Genomic DNA, 12,886 nt, shown 5'->3' on the forward strand with positions numbered 1-12,886 from the left:
AATATATATATATATATATATATATATATATATATATATATATATATATATATTTATCAATAATCAAAGAGGCCCTAGTCCTTATCTTTGTTGTACTGTTAGCAGTTGAAATTGAATTTTCCTCTGGGGTCTTTCAGCGCACTTATCCCTGGTTATGAGTATGCACTTTGAACTTTGTTGTATGTCACTCTGGATAAGAGCATCTGCCAAATGCCATTAATGTAAATTACTAATTACCTAAGGTCAGTAATTCCATATGTTAGGAGTTCAAATCATGAATGTCTCACAGGAGGAAATTTAAAAGTTAAAGTTAAAGTGTCAATAATGCCATAATTTCTGAATATTAAAACAATAACCTGATACCGTCTCACAATGGGTGAGACATTCCCACCATGAAGTAAAATGTTATTGACACACGCACAGGAACTTGCATTACAAATGTGTAAGAAGCTCCCAAATCCAAAAAGCATCACTTTTCAAAAATAATTTATTTTCAATTTTGTTAAAAGCATCTTTAAAACAGGTTTTCATATATTACCATGTCAGACAACATTGTTAGTTGTCTCTAGTATATTATTTAATAATAGACAGAACATTTCTAAAATAATAATAATAAAAAATAAATTGATTAACAACAATACAAGAAGCAACACAAAAAGCAAGAGTAAAAACAAGAGTAAGCTCTTAAAACAATGTTTACAAGGAACCAGCAGGGAGGAGAACCCCCAATGAGCAGAGAAATGCTATGTGTGATGACCAGTGTGATAGGCCTTCCTAAACAGACATGTTTTAACTGTGTTCTGAAAGACTGGATGGATTCAGAAGTCCATTCCAGAGCCTGGGTGCTGCAGCACTAAACGCCCTGTACAGCGATGTAATACTTCTAAAGGCGTCTCAAAAATCATCCATTAAGCACTCCTAAATCATCAAAATGGAGTCACAACAGTAACTTCACCAAATCTTATTAAATCAGGTTTGTGAAGCTGCATATCAAGGTAAAACTCGGCCCTTGGTGTAATGAGCCAGCCCAATATTTCATTTAATTCATTTTCTATCTCATTTCACTGTTTTATCTCACTGTTTTTCCCTCTTTTTAATTACAGCTGATCTTCCCTTCACTTTCTGACTCAACCCAGATCACACAGTTTTACAGAGGATTCATAATTATGAAACCAAAACCCAGGATAGAGGGGCTGAGTGAATGTGGTCTGGACTCTGTGCAGGAGGGTCATTGTGTCAGAGACGCTGTAGAAGGACAGAGTTCCTGCCCTGTGATCCAGGTACACTCCTATTCTGGAGGAGGAGGGAACAGGGATTTTAGTGTCCTTATTATTGTGCCAGAATGAGTAACCGGAGGGAGAGCAGCGCAAAGTCCAGGACTTGTCATTCCATCCCAGAGCAGCGGCATCACCCCCTCCTTTCCTGCTGATGTCTTTATATGTCACTGCTATAGAAACCCCACCTCCACTCCACTCAGCCTCCCAGTAACAGCGTCCAGACAGACCCTCTCTGCACAGCACCTGGTCCCAGTAGTCAAATCTCTCTGGATGATCAAGATATGACTGGATCTTTCTCAGACGGGTCACCTCTCTGTTCCCCTGAGACAGACGGAGGTTTTCATACGCTGTGTTGGGGTCCAGTGTGAGCTGACAGGAATCTGATGGAGGAGAAGAGAAGGGGGCTCTATTTGCATTGGTGAAATATTCAATATTTTCTTCATTGATGTCCTTACCCTCACATTTACATTTTAATTAGGGATAAAAGCATGAACGGCTGTTTTTGAACAATTTTTTATTTCTTTACAAAATGTGCAGCAGAAACTGTAGGTCCAGAGGAATGAAACTGCAGGTATGTTCTTATCCTCCCCCTACTCAGGTTATCACAACTGCACCTAATCTGTGTCCTAGAATCTAAAATTCTGTCATCTGATTCCTTGGGTCATACTGAACAAAATGCATATTCCCAATTTAATATGCTCCAGGCAGATTTTTCCGCTATTTAAAATTTGTTTTGGGGATATGGTGAGAATTTGGCCCATCTCCAACAAATTTGGCTAGAAACAATCGGCAGAGACAGAACCTCAATAATGACCAAATCTCTTTTTATTGATTTGTCCTTTAATATAGCAGACCATAATATTTTAAAGCAGAAGCTTTTTAACATACTCATGTTGTTTTCAAACTGAATGGTGTTTAGTGGCCCCTCTTGAGGGAAAGGTTATTGAGAGCGTTCATTTTGATTGACCATTCTCTAACTTTGAAGCCATGTGTTCAGTAACTGGTGTAGAAATTGAGGCTTAATTTTAGTTTTTATTTCAGACATAAGCCGTGTTTTTCTTTTAAGATGAATAAGAGACTGCCACCTTTCTGCCTGTGCTGGACTATGGTGATCTCTTATATATGCACACTTCTGCTCAATCTCTGCATGCTGGATTTAGAACAAACTGCAAAGCCTTGACTCACCATTGTGAGCTATACTCTCGGGTACGATGTCCAGCTTTGGCAAAAACTTGAATATTGGTATACTTTTGTGTCCAGTGTCCCATGAGAAAAAAGGGAATTTATGTATTCTGTCCCTTTGGACTGCAAAATGACTTAAAGCTTAATGCTTTGATATGGTTGAATGCTTTTAAATCCACTACAAAAGAACTGTATGTGAAATCGATAGGATGTCAGTGTTTACACAGATTTTTTGTTTTGCTTTTATTGCTCTTGCTGTTGATTGTTTTATATTGTAGTGTTATTTGTTTGTTGTACTGTTTTGTGTTATTTGAAAGTGGTTTCAACATTTAACATTTTCACCCACTATGATGATGGTAATTCTTGTTTTATTACTATATATTCATATTTTACTGACTGAAGGACACATATTATCATATACAGTGCAGTCTGTATGTATTCCAACAATTTCTGTTCTTTTGGCTCTTTATTTACATCCATAATAGGTGACATGGGCGACATGGCTCAGGCGGTAAGAGCAGTCGTCTCATTGGCTCAGGCAGTAAGAGCAGTCGTCTCATTGGCTCAGGCAGTAAGAGCAGTCGTCTCATTGGCTCAGGCAGTAAGAGCAGTCGTCTGGCAGTCGGAGGGTTGCCGGTTCGATCCCCCACCCGGGCTGTGTCGAAGTGTCCCTGAGCAAGACACCTAACCCCAAAATGCTCCTGACGAGCTGGTCGGTGCCTTGCATGGCAGCCAATCGCCGTTGGTGTGTGAGTGTGTGTATGAATGGGTGAATGAGAAGCATTAATTGTACAGCGCTTTGGATAAAGGCGCTATATAAATGCCAACCATTTAGGTGATGAGTTTAGGAATCACCATTTTTATACATAGTCCTCTCATTTTAAGGGACCAAAAGTACATGGACGGTTGGGTTCTCAGCGGATTCTGAATAGTCAGGTGTATTCAATCGCTTCCTTAGTGCAGGTATATGAAAGCTTTGAGTATCTAGTCTTGATTCTAGGCTTCTGAGTGCCTTTGCAGTCACCTCATTGGTGTTTGCCAACATGAGGTCCTGAGTTGTGCCAATGACAGTGGAAGGAAGCCATTATGAGGCTGAGGAATAAGAAAATAACCGTCAGGCTGAACAATAGGCTTTCCAAAATAAACAGCTTGGAACATCCTTAAAGACAGCACTGGTGAGCTCAGTATTTGCAAAGAGGCTGGTAGGCCAAGGAAGACCGACAGTTCACATTCTCACCATAATGAAGAAAAACCCCCAAACACCAGTCGGACAGATCAGAAACCCTCCTCAGGAAGCAGGACTGGATGTGTCAGTGACTACTCTCTACAGAAGAAGAAATGCCACAGGCTGATTCCGTGCCAAACCTTTATGATTTGCTCCACGTTTTGCTCTCATTATATGCAGTATAAGCACACACATGCAGTTCTTCCAAAATGCAGTTGTTTTGCATCATGGGTAGAATTGTGTTTTGTGTGTGTAATTTATTAATGTGGCAAGGTCTGCCATGTCTTGTAAGGTGTCGTCATCACTAGTTTTTTCTCTCTCTCTTGTATGGGAATGGGCCTGCTGGTGCAAGTCTGTTGTGTTTATCTATTATTTAGTTAGAGCCCCTGAAGATTAGTCCACTCAACCCACAGAGCAAATGAGCTCCCGAAGATTAGTCCACTCAACCCACAGAGCAAATGAGCTCCTGAAGATTAGTCCACTCAACCCACAGAGCAAATGTCAACATTGGGCCTTGAAGGCAGAGCCAAATTTTGCACCTTCCTGCATTCTCACATTATTTTATTTTTGCATGAACAGTCACCGACCACTTTATTAGGTATTAATTAGACTTATTAAACTTCTACTGCTGTAGCCTATCCACTTAGAGTTATGATGTGTTGTGTGTTCAAAGATGCTCTTCTGCATGCCACTGTTATAATGTGTGGTTACTTGCATTACTGTCACCTTCCTGTCAGCTTTGACCTGTCAGGCTTTTCTCCTCTGATGTCTCTCATTAACAAGGCCTTTCTGTCTGCTGAACTGCTGTTTTTGTTTTTTGCACCATTCTTTGCAAACTCTAGGGTGTGCGTGAAAATCCCAGGAGATCAGCAGTTTCTGAGATACTCAAACCACGCTGTCTGCTACCAACAATCATTCCACGGTCAAAGTCACTTGGATCACATTTTATCCCCATTCTGATGGGTAATGTGAACAGTAACTGAAGCTCCTGACCCGTATCTACATGATTTTATGCATTGCATTGCTGCCAGAGATTTGGCAGATTGGATAATCGCATGAATATGTAATAAAGTAAAAATATAATAACAGCTGATTATGTATCGTTTAATGTATAGTTCTGCTCACTGTAAATATTGGCACTTCAGTTTGGAGAACCTGCACTTGAAAAAAAGAAGCTTCACCATGTTCTTCACTCCTTGCTGCCGTCATGAATTCTGTAGTCTACAGATCTGCTCAAGTTCAATCAAATTCCTTCACACTCATTGGATGGTGCATCATGCCACAGCAAGGCAATGCTCCCAAACACACACCAGTGCTCTTTCTTCTTCATGATTTCATTAGGTTTCTTTTGGAAAACCCATTGTTTAGCCTGTCTCTAACTGTTTTTTCTTCTTAATTCTGAGCCTCATAATGGGCTTCTCTGGGCCTCATGTTTACAAAGACCAGTAACAGACTCCAAAGGCAATCAAAAGCCTAGAATCAAGATACTGAAGGCTTTCTTATGCCTTCACAAAGGAAGCAATGGAATACACCGGACTATCCAGAAGCAGTTGAGAAGCCAACTGTCCAATTACTTTTGGTCCATAAAAATATGGGGGGGGGGGGGGGGGGCTATGTATGAAAAGGAATGTAATTCCTACACACATCACTAAAACCCTCAAAGTAAAGGGGCAGTCTGCACTTTAACTTCATATTCATTGTTTCATTTCAAATTATGATTTCTTTTCATAATGTTCTGTTGCCAAAAGAACTGAAACTCTACCAGCTGTCCAAGTACATACGCGATGTACTGTGTGATCCGTTTGTTTAATACCAGGATGACTGCAGCTGAATTAACAGAGATCTGACGGAGGAGAAGCTGTATGAGATCTCTAAAGCCAGCCACTTATGAATATAGAAAATTATAATCTACTTCTTCATATTCCCCCATAATCTCATGTTGCTTCATTCTTTGCATCGGGGCTGAAATACAGACTCACATTGTAAGAAGTCCTCTCTGGTCTTGGGCTCTTCAGGGCCAACAATATGGACTCTTCCCACTGTGGAGAGAGATCACAACGTGAGCTCTTAAAGATTACCTTCTTTTATTATTTCCCAGTGAAATATAATGCTAATTTCACAGTGGAAAAATATTGGTCACACTTTACAATAAGGTAGATGAAAATGGCATTAACATGAATTAACTGATATACTGTTGAAATACATGAAGGATCCAGCATCAGTATCAATCCCAGCTATTCTTCTAAAACTGAGCAAAGATGCAGTGAGATGAGACAAGATTGTAATGTTTTATGATAAAATACTGAGTTTGAGAAGCTCTTCATTTGGAATCTCTGAAAGGAATCTTTCTAAACCTTGCAGTCTCCTCTCATCTCTCCACAGCAGCTTGCATCCTAGCAAGTAAAGACTGGAGACTGAAGACTGAAGCATAAACAAAGCTTTGACTGAACAGTTTAATGGTTATACTCTCGCCAGATAGACTGCCTCATAACACACTGGGTGCTTTCAATGTCTCATCCCTACACATATTGTGGCTCATTTGGAGCTTCAAGTGTCACTCCACACTGTGATATATAACCTGTGAGACAGACTGAAATGTCACTCGCCCCTCTCATTAATAATATATAACCTGTGATAGTGCCTTTCATGATGTAAAAGTGAATCACCAGTGTGTTGTGTGCAGTGCCTAAACACACTTTCTGCTGCAGGGTTTGTCCACCAACCTTTTCCAGAAACTTTGACCAACTCCGCCTTGAAAACGTCCTCCAGTCGCTCTTTCAGCTCAGAGACACATTTCCTCACAGCCTCCAAAGAGACGTGTGGACTGACAGTGATGCTGGGTAAGTCTCCAGGTCCAGGAGGGGCACAGAGAGTCTGCCAGCTCTGCAGACAGACAGACAGAGAACAGTCTCAGTAATGATTCCTGTGCAGGTGCCAGGAGCAGATCTTTGTAAATGAGGAACACACCTCACCATGTGTGTACAGTGTACATAGTGCAGACTGTCAGAGAGCCAGTGATGTTACCTGGAGGAAATGGATGTGATCCTCTGTGTGTGAAAGCTGCTCCAGCTCAGCGTCTCTCCTCCTCAACTCAGCAATCTCCTGCTCCAGTCGCTCCAGGAGTCCTTCAGCCTGACTCACTTCAGCCTTCTCCTGATCTCTGATCAGCTCTTTCACCTCAGAGCACCTTCTCTCAATGGAGCGGATCATCTCAGTAAAGATCCTCTCACTGTCCTCCACTGCTGCCTGCGCAGAGCGCTGTTAGGAGACACAGAGAGAGGAGGGCTGTACATTTTAACTAGGCCTTTCACTCAGCTCTTACTGGGACCCCAGACAGCCTGTTCCCCACAGTGTGGCTCAGTGGGATTGGGCCCCACAGGGCTGGAAAGTGGCCCAACACTGGGCTCCTCACTGGCTGACTGGAGGAGAGCCCTGACTGAGCCCTGAAATGGCTCTTCCAGCAGCCAGCTGTTGTCTTCTCCTCTGGTCAGTACCCACCTTGTGTGACTGCACAGCCTGTCTCAGATCCTGCAGCTCCTTCTCTCTCTCCTGGATTCTCTGCTGGAATTTACTCTGTGTCGCCCCCAGCTGCTTCTGTGGATAGATTGATCATTTCCCCCCAGGTTTATTTTAATAGTTTGATTGTATTATATCATATAACAACGTTGAACTACATTTCCTCATTCAAAACGGTAAACTGGTAACAATTTACAATAATGTTACATGAATTAACATTAACTCATGTAAATAACTCACAACTGAGTAATTCATCTATACCGCTTGGTTTAGGTATCTATACATAATTAATTCATGTTATCAACTCCATTAGTTCATGCCAATTCATACTGGAAAAAAAACTTCATGTATTTATTTTTGGTTTATTAATTATACATTCATCCTATGGCTTGCTAATGTGGAAATATCCAACTAATTAATACATTAGATAAATGTTCTCAAATACATCCATCCATCCATTATCTTAACCCGCTTATCCTGAACAGGGTCGCAGGGGGGCTGGAGCCTATCCCAGCATACATTGGGCGAAAGGCAGGAATACACCCTGGACAGGTCGCCAGTCCATCGCAGGGCACACACACCATTCACTCACACACTCATACCTATGGGCAATTTAGACTCTCCAATCAGCCTAACCTGCATGTCTTTGGACTGTGGGAGGAAACCAGAGTACCCGGCGGAAACCCACGCAGACACGGGGAGAACATGCAAACTCCGCACAGAGAGGCCCCGGCCGACGGGGATTCGAACCCAGGACCTCCTTGCTGTGAGGCGGCAGCGCTACCCACTGCACCATCCGTGCCGCCCTCTCAAATACATGAAAATGGATTTGTTACACTTGAAAAGTGAATTTCAATGAAAAGTCAATTTCATGCTTAAATGATGTATGATTCGTGTAATGATTCGTATATCATGAATTCATTTTGACAACCAAATAGGTGAACACAAATTCATGGAACCTCATTGTATTGCTTGAGGTACAGCAGGTCTGTGTGTGGAAGTGTACTGGCCTCATAGCTAAAGCTTCTAAACTGTGTGAGTGAACTAGCTCCTCCAGCCGTGTTGATTCTCATTCAGGGAGTGAATAGGGGGGTGAGGGGGGTGAACAGAGCTGTCACACAGAGCTGACTTGGGTTCACTTCCTGCTCTTACTGTTCGATCACTGCGGACTTCAGATCATGAAATTATAAATCATAAAAATGTATAAATCATAGCTAAAAATCTAGATAATATCTGTAATTACTGATAAAATAGCATGCATGTTATGTGTAAGTTCCAGTCCTACCTGTTTCTCAGTCCTTTCTGCTGCAGCTGAGACTGTATCATGGCCTCTGTGTTCATCCATTGTACACAGATAACAGATACACTGCTGATCGGTACGACAGTAAATCTTCAGTGGTTCGTCATGATGAGAGCAGATATTCTCCTGCAGGTTTCCAGTGGCTTTGGCCAGTTTGTGCTTCTTAAAGGCAGGAAATTCATAGTGAGGCTGGAGGTGAGTTTCACAGTAAGAGGCCAGACACACCAGACAGGACTTGACGGCTTTGCGCTTTCTCCCAGTGCAGAAATCACACGCCACGTCTCCAGGTCCAGCGTAACAGTGAGCAGGAGGAGCAGCTTGGAGTCCTGTCTTCTTCAGTTTCTCCACCACTTCAGCTAGCATGGTGTTTTTTCTTAAAACAGGCCTTGGGGCGAAGGTCTCTCTGCACTGGGGACAGCTGTAGACACCAGTATGATCATCCTGATCCCAGCAGCCCTTAATACAGCCCATACAGTAACTGTGTCCACAGGCAATAGCCACCGGCTCCTTCAGTAGATCCAGACAGATTGAACAGCTTAACTGGTCCTGATCTAGTAAAACGCCACCTTCAGCCATTTTACAAAAAAATGGCAAAAAAAACTGATAAGAGATCAATTTTTATTCAGAAGGTAGTGTAGTCTCTCTGAATCTGCGTGAAAGTGCAGGAGATATTTCCTGGTTCTGAGCAGACCCACCTAGTTATTTGACGCAGAGAGAGTTAAGTTTCGTTTTCTCTGAAACTGCGTGACAGAGAGTGGGAGGGACTCCCTGGCTCTCCCCACAGCTGCAGGAGGAGTGGCGTTGGACTGAGCTGGCTCTCCCCACAGCTGCAGGAGGAGTGGCGTTGGACTGAGCTGGCTCTCCCCACAGCTGCAGGAGGAGTGGTGTTGGACTGACGCCAGGCTGAGGCCGAGGAGAGCCAGCTGAGCAGAGAGTGCAGGGCTCGTTTCACGAAGAGATGAAAATGCATCCCTTGCGAATCGCAAATAAAACTGCGATGGCTACAGACCTCTGGCAGAACCGATTTTTTCCACGAAAATACGGTAGTGCTGAAATCGAGGCAAGTTCCAGAAAGAATCTTCCGTGATCACGCCCACCCTTCAGATATGTATGGAGTTAATGAAATAGTTCATTTAATTGTAACCTTCTTGACTGAAATCACTCAAATTACCTTCTCTCGTTTCAAGTGTCCCCTGACGTTGGGTACATGAGTATATGCGGCTTATGCCTGCGTGAAGTTTATTTTTAAAGTACGGGTATACATTTTCACATGTTTCAGTAGGGAAATTCACTAAACTAATTCGGCCCATTTTAAGTATTGGCTACAGACAGTGAAGCATAATAATACGTACGCATAGCCGATGGAATTTATTCTAAGAACTGTATACTTTAATTATTTTCAAAATTCTGGAAAGGAATAATGAAAGTGCACTTTAAATAGCCTCCACTCTCTGGGATTTAGTTCAGAAAAGGCACTGACAGCTTTCCGCATCACCGTCAGCTTTCTTGGGCTTGTCAGACAAAGCAATGGAGTAAGCTAACCTTAAAACCACGTATTGTAAATTCTGATTTCATTCTGATTCCCGAGCCCCAACACAGGCGTCAAGTGAAACTTCTATGTAGGCCTACTACTTGGGCTCCCAAAAGTCCTTGGTGCGACTGATAGGCTAGTTTACAAATTCCCATCATCAAGGCACCGACTAAGAACGAACACATTTTCTGTAGAAATGGGTAGGCTTCCAGGCTGTAAACATCGCCCAACAAGTTGTATGTAATGGCAGTCACAGAGTGGGCTAGGCTATTATCTACCGTGGTTAATCTGGGAGCACGATACTGTACATTTTGAGTAACTGTGATTTGTCATCACTTTCCCACCGGCGATATTAAACCGAAATTACTGCTGGATGGCTTCTAGGTGGCGTGTAGATTTAATTTGAATGTTGCAAATAGTCTAACGTATCTATTAAGTGTAGGCTATTAGGTTTGCCAGGGACACGTAATTGTCAAATGAAATAAATAATTAAATGGTTGGCCTTTATATAGCGCCTTTGTTGATGCTTCTCATGAACCCATTCATACACACACTCACACACCGACAATTTGGCGATTTGGCTGCCATGCAAGGCACCGACCAGCTTGTCAGGAACATTTTGGGGGCAGGTGTCTTGCTCAGGGACACTTTGACACACCCAAGGTGGGATCAAACCGGCAACCCTCCAACTGCCAGTCGACTGCTCTTACCACCTGAGCCAATGTCACCCCTCTATTTAAAATTGTGTTTTTATTTTATGTAGACCAATAATTCTAACTGCAATATGAATCCTTCCACCCCTCAGACACACATGGACAGCCCACAGAGCTTAGGAGTGTTGCTGTTGTAGGGAAGAATACATTTCCTGCTTCAGTGTTTTTGTAACCTAACACCTCAACCATACTCCCTTATCAAGGGGGTTAGAAACAAAGCCCAGCACCATCATTACATTACATTATTGGCATTTTGGCAGACACTCTTATCCAGCTGATTAGACTAAGCAGGAGACAATCGTCCCCTGGAGCAATGCAGGGTTAAAGGCCTTGCTCAAGGGCCCAACAGCTGTGCGGATCTTATTGTGGCTGCACCGGGATTAGAACCACCGACCTTGTGTGTCCCAGTCATTTACCTTAACCACTACGCTACAGGCCGCCCATCAGGCTCATTAACGGATTGCCTAGGTGAACACGCTTGCCACCTGTGTTCATGGCTTGCATTTGCGATTCTAGATGAGACGCTCCAAAAAGAGCAGCAGACATCTGTGGCATCTCGCAGATCTCAGCTCGCAGGTCACACATTTTGTGAAACGAGCCCCAGCTCTTTTCAAAGAGAGCTGGCAGACAGGTCGGGATCTGGCAGCCCTCCTTTAGCTCCATCAGGCCCGCCGTTTTTGGACAGGTTACTATGACAGGCCCATACGTGCCGTTACACTGCAGGTGAACAGGCCAACATCAACGCCCAAATAGCAGCAATGTTCAGTTTCCCAACAGTAGTCGGTGCCACTGACTGCATTCACCAGTGTAGGGAACAGGATTAACCCAGCACTCACTCTGGCACACAGCAGTGTAGGGAACAGGATTAACCCAGCACTCACTCACTCTGACATACAGCAGTGTAGGGAACAGGATTAACCCAGCACTCACTCTGGCACACAGCAGTGTAGGGAACAGGATTAACCCAGCACTCACTTACTCTGGCACACAGCAGTGTAGGGAACAGGATTAACCCAGCACTCACTCTGACACACCAGTATAGGGAACAGGATTAACCCAACACTCACTCTGACACCCAGCAGTATAGGGAACAGGATTAACCCAGCACTCACTCTGATACACAACAATGAAGGGAACTTGATTAACCCTGCACTCACTCACTCTGGCACACAGCAGTGTAGGGAACAGGATTAACCCAGCACTCACTCACTCTGGCACACAGCAGTGTAGGGAACAGGATTAACCCAGCACTCACTCTGACACACAAAATTGGTAAACGCAAATTCATGGAACCTTATTGTATTGCTTGAGGTACAGCAGGTCAGTGTGTGGAAGTGCACACAACCTCAGACTGGGGCGACGGTTCACCTTTCAGCACGACAATGACCTGGAACATACAGCCAAGACAATGCTGGAGTGGCTTTGGGACAAGTCTCTGACTCTGTGTTTCTGATACACACTGTAACCTCTACATGAATGTTCATCAGGTTCATACTCCTCATTTTACTGTACTATTTTATCCAGGGTCTAAACTGCGTGCTGATACATTCAGTGAGCAATTTATTAGGTAGACCTGGACACCAACTTGTTAATGCCAATATTTAATCAGCCAATAATGTGGCGGCAACTAAATACATACAAGCATGCAGACATGGTCAAGAGGCTCAGCTGTTTTTCAGACCAAATGTCAGAATGGGTAATAAATGTTATCTAAGTGACTTTGACTGTGGAATTGTCTATTCTTGACAATAATTATTTTTTTGAGAAGGTTTTTTTGGTTGAGTTGATCAATCAGTGGAGGTGGTAGAAGTGTGCTGTTAGATAGGTTGATTTTACCTTTTAGACTGTATTTTAGAGAGTATTGCAGGAAGCTGCTACCCCCGATATCATACCTTTGTCTCAGTGACTCGTGTGGTATTAGTGAATGGTCTTCACAGAAGCATCTGTGATGTGTAATGCCTGATTTCCTCCATGAGTTGAATGTTAGAGGTTTATTTTTAATTTGAAAGTCAGGATGATGCCATATTGGTGTGAATTTATTTGGGATCAGCAGATGACCTCTGATTTGGTTGAGTTTTCACGAGTCTCGGCAATTAAAGGTTTTGTTTTTTTAATTGTGTTTTCTAATTGACTTTGAGAAAA

At 43.0% G+C, this 12,886-nt stretch overlaps 1 protein-coding gene across 1 annotated transcript; it reads right to left on the bottom strand.

Annotated features, from left to right (window-relative positions):
- Window positions 1–827: 827 nt before the first annotated feature.
- LOC133127556 (tripartite motif-containing protein 16-like) lies at window positions 828–9,735 on the bottom strand. The gene is made up of 6 exons (XM_061240531.1): window positions 8,486–9,735; window positions 7,183–7,278; window positions 6,709–6,942; window positions 6,408–6,567; window positions 5,664–5,723; window positions 828–1,657 (listed from the first exon to the last, which is right to left on the bottom strand). Exons 1-6 carry the CDS (start codon window positions 9,074–9,076, stop codon window positions 1,128–1,130), a joined length of 1,671 nt encoding a protein of 556 aa, XP_061096515.1. The 5' UTR covers window positions 9,077–9,735; the 3' UTR covers window positions 828–1,127.
- Between the last annotated feature and the right edge of the window lie 3,151 nt (window positions 9,736–12,886).

Source organism: Conger conger, chromosome 4 (assembly GCF_963514075.1).
Source record: "Conger conger chromosome 4, fConCon1.1, whole genome shotgun sequence".
In the NCBI taxonomy this organism is placed as follows: Eukaryota; Metazoa; Chordata; class Actinopteri; order Anguilliformes; family Congridae; genus Conger; species Conger conger.

Excerpts from the sequence above, each read along its gene's own strand:
- LOC133127556 (XM_061240531.1), bottom strand. The coding sequence starts at position 9,076 with ATGGCTGAAGGTGGCGTTTTACTAGATCAGGACCAGTTAAGCTGTTCA. Across the intron at positions 6,568-6,708 it reads ATCACATCCATTTCCTCCAG|AGCTGGCAGACTCTCTGTGC; the intron begins GTAACATCACTG and ends GTCTGTCTGCAG. Across the intron at positions 1,658-5,663 it reads CAGAGAGGACTTCTTACAAT|ATTCCTGTCAGCTCACACTG; the intron begins GTGAGTCTGTAT and ends CTCCTCCATCAG.